At 35.6% G+C, this 21,444-nt stretch overlaps 1 protein-coding gene across 1 annotated transcript in view; it reads right to left on the bottom strand.

Moving 5' to 3' along the window:
* LOC114342365 (forkhead box protein L2-like) overlaps positions 1–20,901 on the bottom strand; it is a 146,126-nt gene extending 125,225 nt beyond the window's left edge. The window contains exon 1 of the mRNA XM_028293164.2: positions 20,547–20,901. Coding sequence (XP_028148965.2) covers positions 20,547–20,630 — 84 coding nt within the window. The 5' untranslated portion in view covers positions 20,631–20,901. The remainder of the gene's footprint in view (positions 1–20,546) is intronic.
* Between the last annotated feature and the right edge of the window lie 543 nt (positions 20,902–21,444).

Genomic DNA, 21,444 nt, shown 5'->3' with positions numbered 1-21,444 from the left:
TGTTGTGCGACCACTCCCGTATTTTAAATTTTCTGATTCGGTTTCTGTCAGACATAGGCGTAACCAGGGGGGGTTTGGGTGTTATAACCCTCCCCATTGGGATGTACTTTGAGCTCTATACGCTTAACACCATACCCCTTAGAGACCTTCCATTAGTTGTAACCCCCCCTCTTAGGTTCATCCTGGTTACGCCTATGCTGTCAGAGGTGTAACCAGGATGATCCTAAGGGGGGGGGGGGGTTACATATACTTGAAGGTCTCTGGGGGGTATGGAATAATAGTAGTGTTAAGTGTACAGAGCTCAAAGTACATCCAAAAGGGGGGGGGTTATAACCCCCCAAAACCACCCTCTGGTTACGCCTATGGTTTCTGTAGGTGGGTCCAGACATGCTCCGAATGCCGAGACTCAAAGCAAACAATACTTGGACGAGGATGCTGAATTATGTATTGAATAGCCACACAAACACTACTAGGACTATACTTAAGGAATCCATTTTTATGATGAACTCAGATGTACCTACTAATCTTCACTGAGAAGATTAACACAATTATACCGTTTTACTGTTTAATTGATTGTGTTAATATATTATATATAAACAGAAAGTCTCAAATATTAATGGGGACTTAATATGGTTTACTGACGGATCTAAAACTGCCCATGGTACTGGATCAGGAGTCTTTGGGCAAACATGCAACTATAATAAATCTTATATCCTAGGTCAATATACAACTGTGTTCCAGGCTGAAGTTTTTGCATTGATAAAAGCATTCAGGCACGTAGCCAAAGGGTTGGTCCATGGGGTCCGGACCCCTCTCAAAACGGCCTCGGCTTTAGTACCAAGGCAGAAAGTTTATCCCCAAGTTATTATTAGTATTATTTTTGAGAAAGTGAACGAAATTATTATTATTTTTTACTAGGATTATTTCTGTTTTTATTCAGTGTACGGATCAACTTATGTCCAATTAAATAATCAGATTTACCAAAACCGAAAGTATTCTATCATTATTTCAAATTCTTTAACCTGGATTTGGCTCTACAGGAAAAGCAACATTGCTAGAAAACTTGTCTGCCTATTACTCCCGCGACACTTCCTTTACAGCAATAAAAGCTTAATATAAATGTTATAGTGTAACTGTAATACAACATCATGTTTGGAACCAAATACCGAAGTTCTCCGCGTAATGGAACATTATTATATCTGTAATACAGATTTTTCCAAATATTTACAAATTCCTTACAATTTTGACAACTATCCCTGTCACAACGGCCAGCGTACAACGTTCGTTCTCAACAATGAAGAGAGTGTAAAAACTTTACCCAGAAACAAGACTCAGTTTATTGGGTCTTTGGTCCGTTCATTGGAACGTTGAATTAAAGCCAGATATATATATATATATATATATATATATATATATATATATATATATATATATATATATATATATATATATATATATATATATATATATTCTATAACACTATAAAACAGTGTTGAAATTATCGGGAATTGCGGTCTGTGGCTTAGATTGAAACTACATTTAATTCTGTTGAAATTCGATATTTCGATGAGTATTTATTAATTTTTCATCTTCATCAGGAACAAACTACAAAATTAACTAACAGTTAGGTACAAACATAATATTACAATGATATAACTTACGAATTGTTGTAGGTATGTTATATAAAGCAATTTAACTTAAAGCTATGCATGTCGTTTCACGAGAACGTCGAGGGCGGCACTGAGTCAGGTATCTTTTCTCACATGTGTTAAGGGTCAAAAGTTCCAATATCGAGCCATCTGTTTAATATTCTGCTATTTTTCGAATTTTAAAACATTGCAGTAAATTTCGCTTAATCTACTTGTGTCTGATTTGTAATTAATTGAACGTTTATTACTGTTTATGTGGTACATCTCGAGGAACAATCTTTTCTTATAATTGCTTTCTGAATCTAAGATCTTGATATCTGACAAATTAAATTGGTGTCCTGTTGTTATGGAATGGTGTGCTGCTGCACAAGTATTTTTGTGTGTTTTACAATCACTTTTGTGCTGCGTTATTCTTTGTTTCAGCCACTGCGATGTTTGTCCTATATACTGTCCATCACATTCGAGACAAGAAAGTTGATAGATGATATGACTCTGATTTAGAAGCGTCCAAAAGTGCATAAACATGCCAAAATAAAAATATTAAGGGCCAGATTTTGTTATTAAGCAGATTTTTGGGGTCACTGAACACGAACACGTAATCAGAACTGATCCCCGATGCTCAGGGTTACTGCTAAGGTACGTCATCTGGAGTTTCGAGGGTTTTCGGCACTCAATTGATGCAAACAGATTACTCAGCGGTTTTTGGGGTTGCTGAATACGAATATGGGAACAGAACCGACCCTCGGAACACCTAGTATCCAGGGTGACTAATATGTACGTCATCTTCTGGAATTTGGAGCAGGGGCGTCATTTGATAGGGGGCAGGGGGGGATTTGCCCCCCCTGACCATTACTGAAATTTACAAAAAATAGATCAATTTTGTATTATGTTTGCATATAAATGTATTGTATATATAATGCTTGCCCCCCCTATCAAAATTTCAAATGACGCTCCTGATTTGGAGGCTTCCCGACAGTCAATTGATGCAAATAGATTACTCGAGGGGTTTTTGTGATTGCTGAACACGTAGGTGCTCGGAGGATCCGTTTTGATGTCATATTCGTGTTCAGCAACCCCAAAAACCCGAGTAATCTGTTTGTATCAATTTAGTGTCGAAAAAAATCGAAACTTCCAGATGACGTGCCTTAACAGTAACCCTGGGCACCATGTATCAGGGGGTCGGTTCTGATTCCGTATTCGTGTTAAGTGACCCCAAAAGCACACTGAATAACAAAATCTTGTCCTTAATAAATTTATTTTGATATGCTTATCCACTTTTGGATGCATTTTATGCACTTTTTTTCCACCCATTTTTGTATGTTAGACTTTTTCCTGGCGTCATACTTAACACAACTCAAAAAGTTGAAAGTCTCTAGGTGCTTTATTTAAAAATCGATTTATTATCGTGGTTTTAGTGCTCAATCCCTTAGTCTATTAGTAAAGTAGTAAACAGTTAGTAAAACTAATTTGAAAATGTTTAAAAGCGTAAGTTTTACATGGTTAAAATATTTTATTAAAATGCATATTTTTTAATTAAATGAGAAAATAACAAATTGAAATTTTTAAAATATTAAAATAGTTTTTTCAAATTTTGCATATGAATCTAAAATTTATTCTAAATATTTTTTTCAATACCTTTACCGTCTAATCCTAATCTAACAAAAATTTGAATTTTGTGTGAACCCCCATCAAGAACATTTTCTGGCTACGTGCCTGAAAGCATTGATTGAACATTTACACAGATAGCCAATCGACTATTTTTGGCTGTAAAGAACCCACTCACCAAATCAAAACTGATGAGAAGCTGCAAAGATCTCCTCAACAACCTGGAAAAGGACAATAAAGTGTCTTTAATATGAGTGCCGGGTCATGAAGGGGTGGATTGCAGGGTAACGAAACAAGGCTCGAGAGAAACTTTTGAAGACCCAGAACCTTTCTGTGGCATCACTAAAGATTCTACTAAAAACGAGGTTCGGAAATGGCTGATAAAGAATGATCAAAAGAAATGGAGAGCCACTCAAAGACAAATCCAGACTAAAAAAATAATCGAGGATATTGATAAAAAACTCTCGAACAGTTTGACGAAACTTAATAAACGAGAGATCAAAACGGTCACTGATATGGCGACTGGACATTGCTGTTCAAGAAACCTCCTACACTACACAAACTAGGTAAGGTGAATGAACCCTGGTACAGAAAGTGCGAGATGGAAGAAGAGACTACCATACACATACTATGCCATTGCAGCTTTTTTATACAGTAGTCTCCCTCTATAACGAGAAATGGCGGATTAATTACCTCTTTACAAGCGGATCTCGTTACATCAAGCAACAATAATATTGTGCATACCACCAGTACTGAAATGTTTTGATGCCTCTTACGTAGTTTATTGGGTGTCGATGGTCGACCTCAACAATGAAACTTGGCCATTGTAAATTGTAAACCTACAATATTTAATATCTGTCGATAGATAAACAGGAAGAAACAAGTTTATTACAGACGGTGGGGTTTATTACAGCACTGCCCTCGATAAGCACACATATGTTGGGCATTCCTGGTAGTTGGGGTATTTATTTATAGCCATTACCACGCCAAAAACATGTAAGGAAACATATTCTTCGATTTCATTTTTCCTCGTTATAACCAAATATGCCTCGTTATAGAGGTGTTATAGTTCAATAGGAATTTCATGGGACATCTAGTTTACCTCCTTATAAGCGAAACCTCGTAATACCTGTGTTCGTTATAGAGAGAGTCTACTGTAATGTGTCGTATAAATAATAAAAACGTGGTATTATAAAATCAATTTTTTTTCAAATCAAAATGTCAATTTAAAAGCAGGAAAATTCCCGACGCCGGAAATTGAACCCGACTCGCCTGTGTGTTAGCCAGGTATTCTTACACTAAGCCATTATGGATGTAAGGCACGGAAATAAATATTTGACATACAAGTTGTAGGGTTTTTCCATCTACTTTTATATTTTCTTGCCTAAAAGCCCCGGTTTTGGGCCAGCTGACACATCATTTGTTAATAAGCTTTGGAACACCTAACTAAATAAAAAAACAGATATGCTAAAATGCTCCGGCCAAATTTGACACTACTTCCCGGGCTATAACATTTAAATTATTATTTTTGAGGTTGCCAAGTGGCTAAATTGAAGTTGAAACATTCAATTTCAAGATTCTGATGAGTAAGCGGGGCTTATTCAATTTAGACCATTGTTTTCTTAATTATTCGTCGCGCCCCGTCTGTGTCTCTGTCGCACTATATGATTGACGTATTTAATTAGCACATTGGCAATAATTAATTGATAAATAAATAAATTATTAACTATGCTAATATTAATTATACAATTTTAATAAATTTAACTATTTGTTGAAAATTTTTCATCAATTACGTATATGTACAAATGCGACAAAAACGCATCATATAGTGCGACGTGAGGCGGCGCGATGGCTTAAAAGTCGAGTTGACGCGCATAATTAACAATTAAAAAACAACGGTATAAATTTAAATAAGCCCCGATTAGGTACTCGTGAGAATCTTGAAATTGTTTAATCTTCAATTTAGGTACATAACAACCTCAAAACTAATTATTTATATATGAGTTTTCACGCCTCTAAAATGCGTATTTTCGCATTTTTCGATTTTAAATCGCTTATAACTCGAAAAGTATAAACTTTTGAGAAAATGACAAGATACCCTTTTTCGTTAAAATGGCCCGATAAACCTAAAAAAAATTTCCAGAGCAAAAAAGGTGATCTTTAATTTGCTTTAAAAAATTGTTTAAATAATTTCTGCCCAAAAATTTCGCCCGGCACCCTTCTATTTTGTTCAAAAGGGACATTTTTGAACAGGAATCCACAAAGAACCGAATCAGAAGTCTTTTCATACGGGAGCGGTCGCACAATATGGACTAATATCTGGTTGGTAGTACAATGTAGGTACATGCAAAGTTTGTTAAAATATGATTTGAATTAGATTTATCACTTGAAAACTGCTACTATTAACTTTTTTTATGTCTTTCCCTTCGTTAATTTACAGGAAATATTACGAATTTTGTAATAAAATGTTGCAGCAAAAGAGTTTTAATATTCTGAATCAGAATATTGACCATCGGCAATAACCCATACTGTTACCGATTATGTTCACTGGTAAATAGCTTACCGGAAGTGAATCATTTTAACAATTATTATTTTACAAAAAAAAAATACATAAATGAACTTTTTTCACGTTTCCTGTTACTCGATCGCCAAATTGCTAAAAAGTAATTTGATATGTCTACATAATTAAAATTAATAGTCTTGACTTACCAGGATTGAAGAAGTTATTGTTAGTCTAGTATTTAGTAATTGAAGTTGGCCACCGTGTTAAAAAAAGAGGGAACATGCACGTAATAATATTTATTAAAAAAATACATTCTTTCTGTTTAAAAAAGCCTTTTCATAGCATTTTACTTAAACAAATTTAATGGCTCAGTGAAATATATAATGCAAGGGGCTTTACGCAGGGCTAACATAAGCCTTCAGAAGTCCAAAATGATGAAATTTACCAGAAGGAAATATTTAGAGGCATTGGGTCATCTAAGCCTAATCTTGGTATTTATACAGTGATGAGCGCGCCAATAACCGGCAAAATAGCTCAAAAGATGGAAAACAATACATTGCAAAACAAAAAGAGATGAAACTAGTGGAGATGGAAATGATCGTTATAGTCGTCTAAAATAACATTAAATTGCATAGTTTCCCACCTTTAGACGTATCAGAGAAGTATGACAACTGCCACTGTGACACTAGAATTTTATAAAATACTCCTGTCACAGACGTTTAAAGGTGGGAAACTATGCAATTTAATGTTATTTTATACGTTTATAACGATCATTTCTATCTCTACTAGTTTCATCTCTTTTTGTTTCGCAATGTAATATGTTTTCCATCTTTTGCGTTATTTTGCCGGTTATTAGCGCGCTCATCACTATTAGAATTATATTTACATCATAGCCGTTTCTAATAGGTATTCTAGTTTCCACCGCTTTCTATCTCGTCTACATAGTGTTGCCCAAAATTGGTCTTGCTCTTGCAGTCTTGGCCTTATTTGCGTTTTCGCAAGACCAAGACCGCCTAATTTTAGCAAGACCAAGACTGACCGTGCAAGATTTTAGCAAGAACAAAACTAAACTTGCGAGACTCTTGCGTCTTGCAGATAGGACTGAGTGTCGTTTTAGGTAGTATAGTAGCTCGGGTATATGCTTAGAAACTCTATGAGATGTAAAAAATAACAAAAATTTGGAAAATTAGACTTATCACATTACGAACAATACCGTAAATATACATAGCATATCAAAATATCAATTAAAGAACATTATAACACATTTGACACGTACTCATGAGGTCAAAATTACAATGTAAAAAAAAAAGAAAATATTTTGTATAGTTATAAACTTCCTGTAGTTGGCTGTATACCATAAATCACAAAAATACCAAGTTTTTTGTATATAATGTTCTTGAACTCCTAAGTGGAGCATAGAGCTTCAGTGAAAACGCGCCATCGGGTTCTATTTTGCGCTAGGGCCTTCACCTCATTCCAAGACTTTCCTTGACTTCTTATCTCGTCCATGATGGATCTTCTCCAAGTTTGTGCTGGGCGACCTCTTTTTCTCTTTCCTTGGGGATTCCACTCTAGGGCATTTTTTGCAATACTGGAACTATCTTTTCGGAGTGTGTGACCTATCCACCCCCACTTTCTGTATTTTATTTCATTTTCTACCCTCTTTTGTTGGGTCAGGTGTAGCAGATCTTCGTTTCTGATGGTGTTTGGCCAGAAAATACGAACAATTCTTCGTAGACATTTGTTAACAAAGACCTGCAATTTGTCTGTAAGGTATTTTGTCACTTTCCAGGTTTCACATCCATAGAGTAGAACAGACATAACATTTGACTGGAATATTCGGATCTTTGTCCTTGTAGTATATTCTCCAGACCTCCAAACAGGGTTAAGCATGCTGAAAGCTTGTTGAGCTTTTCCTATCCTCATACGAATATCGTCTTCTGTACCTCCGCTTTCTGTTATGACACTTCCAAGGTACGTGAAGTTCTCCACATTTTCAATCTGCTTGTTGTCGATATTAAATAGCGTGTTGTTCCTTGCATTTATTCTCATCGACTTGGTTTTACCAATATTGATTTTTAAACCTATTTTATTGGCCTCAGTGGATAGTGTTTCCAATTGGTCGGCCACATCCTGGAACCTTTGTCCTAACAGGCAGATATCGTCGGCGTATTCCAGATCACTTAGGCGTGTGGTTAACGTCCATTGTATCCCTTTTGTGTCGGAGTCTAGTTTGGAGAGAACATAGTCCAGAGCTATGTTAAACAGAAACGGAGAAAGCACACATCCCTGTCTGACTCCAGTAAGTACGTCAAATTCGTCACTGTTGACCCCATTGTGTGTCACGCTGCACGTCGCCTCAGTGTACAGTGACTTTATAATGGAAATTATTTTATAAAAGGTATATATTAAAATACCCTAAATAAGGGTCAGTCCTGTGTTGCCCTGGGTAACATCCAGGTTTATCTATAACATCCGATGAATTTTATATAAATATGTAAAATAACTTTATGATTTACATTTAAAGGGTTTTTGCCCTATACATTTTGGTGGCTCAGGCATGCAAATTTTGGCTTTTAAACACTGATGATGGATTCCATAATCCGAAAACGTTTTGTATTGTGACCCTTATTTAGGGTATTTGAATATATACCTTTTACAAAAAACTTGGTATTTTTTATTTTGTATAATCTTTCTTAGCAGGCGACTTCTTCGCTCTGAAATTAATTTTCCAGATTTTGAGAATAGCCGCAGCCGCCATCTAATCATAAAATAATCTTCTTGCGTTGCGTCGCCGACAGTAATATCGTATCGAAAGTTTTTAAAAATATTTCACATTAGCTGATAAAAAATATAATAAGGTTAGCATACCTACTGTTAAGGACAGCCTCTATATAATTAATTTTGTTTCCTTATTAGTTAGTAGGAATCTAAATACCACAAATCTTATCGGCTCAAGACTGAACGTAGTTACAGACTGACTTCTGTGGGCTGTGGGACATGGTAGATGGCTCTGTTAGTTAGAGCATAGGCAGGATTCGTTTAGATCGTGGGTTCAAACCCCACCCGGAGTCAATTGTTTAGACATTTATTAATTTGGATGGTATTTACTATGGCTATGTTAATTCGAGCTTAAAATGTACCTACTCTGTTACGTTGTTTTAAGATGTAAAGTAACGTTTAATAAATAGCAATAGGCTAATGGGTATCTGCGAGACTTGCAAGACCAAGACCGGGAGAGCAATATCAAGACCAAGACCAGGTGTAAGTCTCGTCTTGTAAAGTCTTGTTCTTACATTTGGACAACACTGGGGTATATAATTTTTAAAATAAATATAGAAAAATATTGAAAAACTTATTTTCGTGTAAATATTGAGATGAATCTAATGCGCTTCTGATTTAATCGAACATGATGATGTGATTTCCACAATTCTAAGACTGTAAAAATTACGTAAACAAGGCTAAATTATTTCTCTATAAAAATCGAGTCATGTTAAACAGTTAAAGAAAGAGACGATAACAGATACTAATAAAAAAAATCGGCACACAGAAAAGTGTTATCAGTTTGTTTTTGACGTATTAAAAATGGTACCATCAGTCATGTTACAAAATATGTATATCTGGGGCTCATGCTATAAGGTCATTGCGATCGGTACAAAAAATAACTTGTTATCTTATAAAATGGATAACTGGCGCATTTATGTATAGTTTAAATAACTTATTTAATTAATGAAATTATGAGGATATCTTGTTCTATATAAACCATCATTAATGTCAATTTTTCTTATAAATATTATAGTAATATTTCAATTATTTCGTTATAAATAACTATTTGAATGAAATGTTGCCTTCCAAAACAATATACAAAAAGTTAAATAAAAACAAAACAAAACAAAATGTCATAGGCGTGGCCACAGCGGGTACATTGGAACCCACATTAACTTCTGTATCTGTAGAGTAGTGAGGGCGAGTCTTCCTTACCCCCCAGGGGGTTGTCTTTCTTAGTTCATTATCCATCCTGCCATTTCCAGGTAGGTGGAAAAATCGCCAGGGGACGTTTACACTATGTCGGCAGGGGTAGTCCAAGTCTCGCCAGACGCATACTCTCGTATTGACGATACAGTAGAACGTCGATAATCCGGACGTCAAAAATCCGGACCGTCAATAATCCGGATTTGTATCTAGCAAAAATATCTGATCCTTTTAAAATAAATTAAAAACTTAGCTGCGAAAAACAAACCTCTACCGCAGTTCAAAAATATTTTATACATTTTTTTAAAAGCCCAAAATAGTGTCTGATGTTTTTACTTTTTTACTGTACAATGCTGCTATTATAAATTAATTACAATGCAGTGTTTAAACATAAAAAAATGTTTTGATTAATTTCACCTCTAGACACTTTACTGTACAAGAGAAAACATAAAATTTTAAAACGTTTGTTGTACTTTAATGTGTATACTGGCCTTTTTTAAGGTAATTTCGATAATCCGGATAATTTGATAATCCGGATGGGGTCCGGTACCAATTAATCCGGATTATTGACGTTCTACTGTAACTCCAAACATTCACATAGGACATGCTCGACAGGTTCTCATCTCGTTCACATTTCCTGCACAGAGGTGTGTCTACTAACTAGCCCCAGTGTGTGGAAGTGTTTGCTTATTTGACAATGGCCAGTTAAAAACTTAACTGTCAAGCGTAGGTTTTTCCTGGCCATTCTCAAGTACCTACTTTTCTGTTGCTGACTTTCAAAGGTTCCTTAGTGTTACCTTGGCAAGTCTACATCCTGGCCCTTCCTCCCATATTTTCACGGTTTACGTATGGGAGTGACATTTGGCAATTTCCGCCAATGTTCAGTTGACCAGCCCAAAAGATCACCAGGTCCTAAGATTCTTAGGCCTGCTGCCTTTCTAGTTAGCTAGTCAGCAATGCGGTTATCTTTATTTCCGTTGTGTCCTTTAACCTTTAACCCACCACAGGATGATGTTGTTACCATCCGAAGCTTGGGCTAATGACTCATGACACTCCATTAGTATCCCTGATATGACACGTGGTCTATTCGTTAAATTTTTATTAAAATAAATTATTTGACAAAAAAATAAGTAGAAGGACACCCTGTATAAATAATTATGTAAATGTTTACATTACTGAATAGAGAATTGGAGAATCTTTCAAATAAGCTACCACACGACCCCTATTCTCATTTAAAAAAATCATCGATTACGTCATCACGTCCAGACCTGCAAGACCAAGACCAAGACCAGTCTCGCTCATCACTAAGTACTTGCGAGATTGGTAATGGTCTTGATACAAGCATGCTATTTAGGGTGGCAGTGAATAAAATTAAGATAGCTATGATAATAACCAACATTCTGAAAGGACATGGTACATGAAGAAGAAGAAGTGGTCATTGTGTTAAAAGTATTGTAAACAAGTTAATGTTGAATAAATTGATTTAAGAGAAGTTTAACAATATGTTACGATTTGCAAAAGGTGATAACTTCATCAATAAATCCCGACAAAGCATTCAAGCTTAAAATACGGCACTGCAGTTGCAGATTATTATAATAATTATATAAATATTTTAGTCTTTGTAACAACATGGATATTATTTTCAAAAACAATTGACCGTTTAAAGGAAACTGAGTAGAACGTTGTGTAAACAAATTATTTTTATTGAAGTTACATGTATAAATAAATAAACAATTATTGATTGAAGAGCAATACATGAATTGTCCGCTCAGATAAATTTCATAAACCTGTGTTTAAGAAATTAGAAACACAAATATTTAAATATTTAAATTTCGCAGATGATAAATTATAAAATGTTTTATGTTTTGTGTTTTGTATGTTTTCCATACAAAAAGATAACGTAAACGATAACGAAATTCGCGCTGTATTAATTTGTGTAGATATAGTATGGTATAACTAGACCCAAACCCAGATATCCAAAGTGAAAGTTATCCTCCAACACCAAATTGCTCTATATGGTCCACATAATGTTCAGAAAAAAGTCACACCATTTTGAGCGTCGGGCTTGGGGTGGAGAGGGGGGAGAAATCGGTAGATTCTTAGTTTTTTACGTTACGTTTCTCGTCAATATTTCTAAAACTATGCGGTTTAGCATGAACAACCTTCTATACAAAAATGCTCTACATTAAATTTGAAATAAAAAAGGTTCTTTGCATAATCCTTCTAAAACGAACGGTTCCAAAGTTACGGAGGTAGTATAATATAATTGGTCCAAAAAAAGGCCCAACCCAGACATCCGCAAAGTAAAAGTTTTCCTCCAACATCAAATTGTTCTAAATGGTCCAAATATTGTTCAGTAAAAAGTTACACCATTTTGGGCGTCCGGTTTGGGGGAGAATTCGGTAAATTAGTAGTTTTTTTACGTTTTTCGTCAATATTTCTAAAACTATGCTTTAGCGTAAACAATGTTCTATTACAAAAACTTTCTACAAAAAATTTAAAACAAAAAAGGTCCTATACATAATTATTATAAACTAAACGGTTCCAGAGTTACGGAGTGTGAAAAGTGGAGTTTTTCGATACTTTTTATATTTTTTGGGCAATTTATAATATTATTACTGATGAAAAAAATTTTCTTTAACAGGATTGTGTTTTGTAAATAAAATTTGCTATTTCAGTGGCCGATGGTATGTTAGTGATAAGCCCTTGAAGAAACGTCAACCTCACTACCCAAAATCATCATCAATTGACCAAAAAATATAAAAAGTATCGAAAACCTCCACTTTTCACCCTCTGTAAGAACGTAAAAAAACTACTAATTTATCGACTTTTCCCCCATCTCTCCCCCCCCCCCCAAACCGGACGCTTAAAATGGTGTAACTTTTTACTGAACAATATGTGGACCATATAAAACAATTTGGTGTTGGAGGAAAACTTTTACGGAAAACTCTGGATGTCTGGGTTAAGCCTTTTAATTTAGACATTTAATGTAGTATATTTTTGTACAGAAGGTTGTTCATGCTAAACCGCATAGTTTTAGAAAGATTGACGAGAAACGTAACGTAAAAACCAAGAATTTACCGATTTCTCCCCCCTCTCCACCCCAAACCCGATGCTCAAAATGGTGTGACTTTTTTCTGAACATTATGTGGACCATATAGAACAATTTGGTGTGGGAGGATAACTTTCACTTTGGATGTCTGGGTTATGCCATCTTTTGGATCAATTGTATCATACTATATACCTATAGACCTGAATCTATAGCTTAACGGTGTCTAGTCGGACAAACTTTGATGTCTGGGAACACTGGAACAGGGGAAGTTTTAATTGTGGAACAGGTTAAAAATTTGAAACGTCAGACTACGAAAACGTTCCATGTATTTTGTCGGACATGACATTCTACGTCTTCCTATGATTTTTCCTTGGAACTTTCCCTGCACAATTTTCTTGTTTTGTTTTGATTGTATTTAAGATTTCTTTCTTCATTTTTGAACATTTCTTTATTCATCCTTCTTTTTGACGTTCTGTCCACGATATTTTCAGAATTTTTCTCTACACCCACAACTCGAATAATTGCAGTTTTTTCATTGATGCCGCATTCAAGGTCCAAGCTTCTATTCCATTAAACAAAGTCGGGAAAACGTAGCACGTAGCACCTCGCCAAATTAACTCTTAGTTTCAACTTTAAATTTCTTGTGCAGAGCACTCTTCTCATTTTGTTGAAATTTCCTCTAGCCTTTTCTATTCTGATTTTTATTTCCTGGAAGTAATTATTTGTGGAGTTGATCATTGTTCCAAGATATGCATATTTGTCATTTGTCGACTCGTTCGACACTGGTTACGTTTATTGAAGATTCTTCGTTCTTCTTCACGTTCATTATTACACCGTATTCTTCTCCATACCCCGCTATTACGGTCGCCAGTCTCTGAAGATATTCTTATCTTAGAAATATAATGCTGTTAATGGGAACTCCACCTTTATCTTTATTCCAGCTATTTCACCCTCGAGAGTTTTTTTCAGGATGGCTTTCAATAAGGCATTAAAAAGAATTGGTACAATACTCATTCTTGTCTCACTCCACGTCTAATTTTAATTTCCTCCGATAGCTGTTCGTTAACCTCCGATAAAGTTCCTCGAGAGATTCTGTAGTGGGCACTCAATAAGAAAGGAGTCCCTGGTGAATATGTAAAGATTGTGAGGGATATGTATGAGGAAGTAACGACTAGTGTTAGGACAGGTGTGGGAGAGACTGATAAATTTCATGTGAAAGTAGGATTGCACCAAGGCTCTGTGCTTAGTCCGTATTTATTCTCATTAGTTTTGGACCAGATAACAGCGAAACTACAGGGTAACATTCCATGGTGCTTAATGTATGTTGATGATGTTGTGTTAGTAGGAAATAGTGAAAGAGACTTAGGACAAAAACTGGAACAGTGGAGGCAAGCTCTGGAGGAAAAAGGTTTAAAACTTAGTAGGACAAAAACAGAGTATTTGGAATGATCATTTAAAGATGGAGTTACTACAAATAAAATGGTATCTTTGGATGGTGAACTGATTGTAAAAAGCAATAGTTTTAAGTACCTGGGATCGGTATTACAGAGTAATGGAGAAATAGATGGAGATGCATGCAGTAGAATTAGGGTTGGATGGATGAAGTGGAAAGAAGCGAGTGGTGTGTTGTGTGACAGAAAAATTCCAATGAATCTGAAGGGAAAATTCTATAAAACAGCCATAAGACCGGCTATGATGTACGGAACTGAATGTTGGGCAGTGAAAAGAAAGAGGAACAACGAATGCATGAGGCGGAAATGAGAATGCTTAGATGGATGAGTGTAGTGACAAAGAAGGATAAAATTAGAAATGAGTATCTTAGGGGAAGTCTAGGTGTGGCTCCAACTGATGCCAAAATGAGAGAGTATAGGTTAAGATGGTTTGGTCATGTTCAACGTCGAGACGTTAATCACCCAATACGAAGAATAGCTGAAGTGCAGATTCCTGGAAGGAGTAGGAGAGGAAGACCAAAGAAGACCTGGGGGGAGACGATAAGGCAGGACATGTTGGTAAAGGGGATTAACATTGCTATGACCCAAGATAGAGTTGTGTGGAGAAATGCAATTAGGGAAGCCGCCCCCGCATAGGGATAAGGCAAAGAGAATGATGATGATGAGCTGTTCGTTAACACATAGGTATTTTTGCTCGCTGTTTGTAGTATAAATTTGATATGATCCTGAGGTCATTGTAGTGTATCTTCTTTGATTTCAAGACATTAATTGTTCATGTCGTACTCCATCGAATGGAATCATTTTTGAATCATTAAATTAAGTTAAAAAGGTGCCTCGCGCATTTCTAGACCTAGTGAAACCCAAAGAAATCAGCAGTAAAATTACTTTCTGGTAAAATATACTGTACTTGTACTGGATGGTACTTTAGCATAATACAATTTATCGTTGAGAGGCCATCATTTTGAATCTGAAAGTTTTATATCAATTTTACAAATTACGATCCTATTTTAAAAGAACTTATTTTAAAACCGAAAGGTGAGAAATTATTTAAGCCCCATAATTCAAAATGAAATTATTAGTTTACTTGATAGACTTGATACCTACTACAATTTAGGAAAACATTGTATCAGAAATTTCTGTGCCTGAAAAAAAATGTGCCTGATACAGAAAAACGAAGAAAGAGTGAGGATTTTAGAGAGAAAAATAATTCGGAGTATAGCAGGCCCACTAAACTTACATAATAATGAATTTAGGAAACCGATGAACTACGAAATAAGAGAACTTTTGAAAAGAGAAGACATCGTCAGATTTATTAAGCACAGAGACTCACCAAATGGAGACCAAATCAGGCAGATCACGAGGAAGAACCAAAACCAGATAGAAGAACCAGGTAATTGAGGACCTTAAGAAGATGTCTGGGGAAGATGTCTTAACACTTCCTGGGGTAATTGCGGGGTGAATCGAGTAGCTCTGCGGTTATCACAGCCGGTTCCAAGCCCGAATAAAATGTGGAGGGTGATTGGCAAGGTTAGCAACCTACCAATCGTAAAAATGAATACTGCTCAAAGAAACAATGTGAAGCCTCGGAACCGGATTGATAATATGAAGACGACCACGGCAAGAAATAAAGACACGAGAAAAACCTCCAAAACCCAGATGAGAATAACCACTTGGAACATAAGATCGCTTAACACTAGAGATCAAGAAATAACCCAAGAGCTAAAAGAGAAAAAATAGATATATGCGCTCTACAGGAGACCAAAAAGAAAGGAAAAGGCCAGTCAAAATTAGGCGAATATATACTAATCTACAGTGGAGTAGCAAAAGAAAACAGGGCCAAAGAGGGTGTAGCCTTACTAATACACCAAAGATTCCAAAATAACATCAAAGAGTGTCAATATGTAATCAGAAAGGATTGTCGCAGCAAAAATTAGAATGGAGAAATAAGACCTGAACATCATCGGAGTATACGGCCCAGAAAATAGTAAGCCCCAAACAACAAGGGAAATATTCTATGATCAATTGCAACAAGTGGTAGATCAAGTTAGAGGAATAAAGTTGACCATACTGGGGGATTTTAACGCTCGAATAGGTAACCAAGTAATACCTGGAATTAAACAAAAACATAATGAGAATGTCAAAAACGAAAATGGAGAACTGATGACAAACTTCTGCACGAATAACGAACTTCGAATAAACAACACCTTTTTTGACCACAAAGACCAACACAAATATACATTAAATAATACCCGTGGAAAAAGATCTATGATAGATTATGTTGTAACTAACAGAGATATACATCCATCAAAAATAATTGACGTAAGATGCCTCAACTCAGCAGATGTAGGTAGTGACCACAGCCTAGTATTTAAAATTAGAATCACCATGAAATGCTTCACACTCACACCTAAGAGAGTGGCACCAACACAAACAAAAATCAAAGTCGAAGGACTAAGTACGGAATCCACGGAGTACTTATATAGAAAAAGAATATCAGAGAAGATTGCTGATAATGAAATACTAGAAAACGATAACATCGAGGAAAGCTCAAAAGTAACATAATTAACGCAGCAGCAGAATCACTTGGAGAGAGGGAAGTAACGAATACCAATATATCAAAAAATAAAACCTCATGGTTTCGAGAGGAAGTGAAGATAAAATGTGAAGAAAAGAAGAAAGCCTTTTTACAATACAGAACACAACAAACACAACAGGCATACAACCACTATAAAAGAATTAGAAACGAAACAAACACTTTAGTCAGACAAATATAAAAAGAGAACACTGAGAGAGTTTCTCAAAACAGATGGAACACGACTTCTACGGAACACAAAAGGAAATATGGAGAATGATCAGAGGACAAAGAAAAGAGATGAACGAACTAATAAAAACGAAACACATTCAGAAGGAAACTTGGGCAGACTATTTTCGATCTCTGTTTGCTAAAGATAATGATAACGAACCACCACACCTGAAGTGACAACAAACGAAGAAATAAATATTGAAGAACCAGAGGTAACGGAAGCATTAAGGAAATTAAAAAATAGAAAATCACCAGGAGAGGACAGAATATCGAATGAACTCCTAAAGTATGGAGGACAAGACCTAACCAAACAATTATTAAAACTAATCCAAAAAATAATAGAACAAAACAAAATACCACAAGAATGGAGATCAAGCATCCTAATACCTCTCTTCAAAAAGGGAGAAAAATCGGACCCGGAGAATTACACAGGAATTAATTTATTAAACACAACACTAAAATTAACGACCAAAGTGATAATAAACAAACTGAATAAAATTATAACATTAGCAGGAGAACAACAAGGTTTTAGATCGGGAAGATCATGCACCGACGCTATATTTATAATGAGGCAGATTCAAGAAAAATCGTTAGAATACAACAAACCGGCATACTTGTGTTTCGTGGACCTTAAGAAGGCATTTGACAGGGTCAAATTAAAGGACGTTATCCATTTATTGTACGCAAGAGTGGTACCTCTTCTGCAAACTTATACTGCAACCAAACGCCAGAGTTAGGATCGAAGGTTCCACATCCGCAGAAGTAGAAATTGGGAGGGGAGTTAGACAGGGATGTGTTCTGTCGACCCTGCTGTTTAATCTTTACTCCGAGTTTCTATTTAAAGAGGCACTGGAAGACTCCAAGGATGGAGTCAAGGTGAATGGCGTAAATATCAACAGCATCAGATACACCGATGATACGGTGTTGATTGCGGATTCCGACTTGGGCCTACAACGACTCATCGACAAGACCAACTCGACCTGTGAGCAATTTGGTATGAAAATAAATATTAAAAAAACCATTAAAAAAACCAAAGTGATGTCAATCCGAAAAAACCAAAACGTACCTCAACCTTGCACAATAAATGGGCACATTTTAGAACAAGTCAATAGATTTAAGTACTTGGGATGTTGGATCGACAGAAGCCTAAATCCTGATCTAGAAATAAGATCGACAATAGAACAGGCCAGAAAATTTTTCGAAAAAATTCCAAAAACTGCTTTGTGATTCTTGAATAAAACTCGAAATTCGACTACGTTTATCTAAATGCTAGATACTTCTGGTTGACTCTTCTCTATGCAGTTGAGACATGGACCCTTAAAACATCAACCGTAAATAAGTTGGAGGCCTTTGAGATGTGGATCTACCGGGAAATCCTCAAAATTTCATGGACATCGCATACTTCAAACGAAGAAGTGCTGCATAGAATAGGCAAGGCAAAAGAACTTTTCAACACAGTGAAAGTTAGAAAAACATCATACCTAGGCCACATACTGAGAAATAATAAGTACCAATATGCTCAACTTATAGTGAAAGGAAAAAACGAAGGAAGGAGAGGACTAGGGAGGAAAAGACTATCGTGGCTCAGAAACATCCGACAATGGACAGGGCTAAATTTTGAACAGCTAATAAGAACAGCTGAAGACAGAGAAGAGTTTGCAATTGTAGTAGCCAACCTCCATTGAGGAGACGGCACTTTAAGAAGAAGATTCCCCGCGACAAACGAATCGGGTCGGAAGAGCCCAAAGAGGACGGTAATCACTCCGTCAGGCGCCAGGAGTATAGATACAATGATGATGATGATGCACAAGATATTCCTGTTGATAGTTGATAGTTTACCAAGTATATTTTCCTATCTGATAAAAATGTTCTATCTGCTATTTTTCTTGACACGTTGGACTTAACTGAATCAAAAACCTGATGCGGATGTTAAAAATTCGTGTAAAATAATAAAACCATGTTAATATCAAATAATAATTAACAGATCTCTCTACATATGGACTCGGGATCTTGGACAGAATAGACTAATGTAACTGTTTGACAGTAAACCAAAGCGCGAAGAATCCATCATTGAGTAGCCAAAAAATACAATAAATAGACATAGACCTTAATATACATTGAAAAAAAACTGGATAATTTCTAGTTCTTCCTGAAATAGAATTGACCTTAACCTTCGGATGACCAAGGGCCAAGGGGGGTAAATTTTGACCCCAGGTAAATTTTGACCCCAATGTATGTTTTTATTTAATAAATTCAGAAATATTTTCAATTTTAAACTCGTTATTTTTTTTATTTGACTTTAATATCATTATAGATACAGATACCCTCATATTTTGTAAACCAAAAAGTTCCCTATACTTTACGAAAAAAAAAAATATTTTCTGAATTTCGGGTCAAAGACGAACTCTCTTGGCCTTATCTTCCCATTTTATTAAGTAAATACCGTCTATTATGTGGAATTGTTTATAAGAAACATTCCAATATTGAAAAAAAATTGTTTGTTAAACCTGTAGCGACGTAAATTAGTGTGTATTTTAAAATTTCTTTAGTTCTATGTTCAGAATGATGATTCCTGTTTTTGTTCAGTTGTAATTAAGATATGTTTTAATATTGTTTATTTATAATTTATTGATACAATACTAACATTAAAATTACGAAAACATTATTTTATTTCTTAAAACAACTTAATCTTTTTGGCAATTTGATTGGGGGGTCTTTTGTGACCCCCGTTGGTCATCAGTGTAACAAAAAGAGGTTGGTCATCGGAAGGTTAGATAATAGACGCAGTAGACATTTTATTAAAAAGTTGAAAAATATACCTAAATATCTGGGTACAATAATTAATGAAAATAATGAATACACAGAAGAGCTTAAAGCAAGAATATGACAGGCAAGAAATCCTTTCAACAAACTGAAAAAAGTATTCTGCAGCAGACTCTGAGTTGCTACGCGTTCTCCGTATGGGTTGGACATGGGTAATATTGAACATTAAAGAAATATGTTTCGGACAGATTTAAAGCCTTCGAGTTATGGGCCTACCGAAGAATATTAAGAATAAGTTGGGTGGATAGTCATGAATGTCGAGGTGTTGAGTAGAATGAGAAAAGAAAGAGACGTTTTAAATACAATTAAGAAAACTGCAATATCTGGGACATGTCACGAGGGGCGAGCGTTATAACTTGTTGCAATTAATAATACAAGGAAGAATACAGGGTAGAAGGAGTCGTGGAAAAATACTCATCTCCTGGTTACACAATTTGAGAACTGTACTTCTGCTGATCTCTTTAGAGCAGCGGTATCCAAAGTGCGAATTGCCATGATGGTTGTTGACCTCCTCAGAGGAGATGGCACATGAAGAAAAAGATGAAATAAAAAGTTACTTTAATAGATGCAAGAGACATTTTACATAAGCAAAAAATAGTTTTAGATTTCTTTGAATTTAAGACTATGTGATGAGTAGAATGTCTTTCTTCAAACAAGTCAAAAGTTTATAATTTTTGTATCTACTTACCGGACTTAAACCATGATCAGTATTTAAACCACCCGCTCCACTAACCGTCAATTTGAGCGCCTCCGGAATTTCCTCCATAATCATTAAAAAAGTACGAAAAATCCAAAAATTTCCAAAAACAACCTCACTTACACACGGCACTTTAAGTCCGAACAAAACTTTCAAGTTTTATAATATTAATTGTTCTGTCACGAAGTGCAACCAAAAACAAACACAAAAATATTTTGAAAATATCGTCTGTAGCGATTACAACGTGAAATCCATTATCAGTCTTTCGAAAATAAGTCAACAGAGTCCGAGTATGTCAGATACAAGATACAGTAGCGCTAACCAACGGTGGCGAATGGCTTTTCCAAAGCACTCTGGATGCAAATTATGTGGAGCGCCGACCACGTGACGAGTGCCGTCTCGTGGGTGGGGGAAGGGAGCTTTCGCTAGCAGGAGTTTTAATTTAGACGCCGCCTATTTTTGACAGGTGAGCTTTAGCGAGGCTTTGCTGCTGTGTTTTGTGTTTTATTTGTTGCAAGCTTGTGAGTTTTCCGCATATTCCGCAATATAGTTTGCTTTTGAACGGAAAAATGTAGTATAGCTGAAACAATGGACGAAAAATACCTATTTGGTGCTGAATTTGTGTATTAGAATTTTATTAGATGTACAAGATTTTATTAGATTGTACAGATTGTAATATTTATACAGATTTTATTTCATGAGGTACCTAGACACTTCTGTTGTATGTAGTTATATGAATTTATTAAAAAAGTCTTTAAAATTTATCAAAAAGATAATGGAAAATTACAGAAAATACAAAACGTTTTCGGTCTAAACTGACCATCCTCAGTGTGAACGTCCAATGTACATGTATTTGGAACTACCTACTGTAGTAGATGTGAAAACCTTT

Source organism: Diabrotica virgifera, chromosome 8 (genome assembly GCF_917563875.1).
Source record: "Diabrotica virgifera virgifera chromosome 8, PGI_DIABVI_V3a".
Lineage (NCBI taxonomy): Eukaryota > Metazoa > Arthropoda > Insecta > Coleoptera > Chrysomelidae > Diabrotica > Diabrotica virgifera.
The sequence above is the reverse complement of the archived record's forward strand: the minus strand, read 5'-3'. Positions and strand labels throughout refer to the sequence as shown.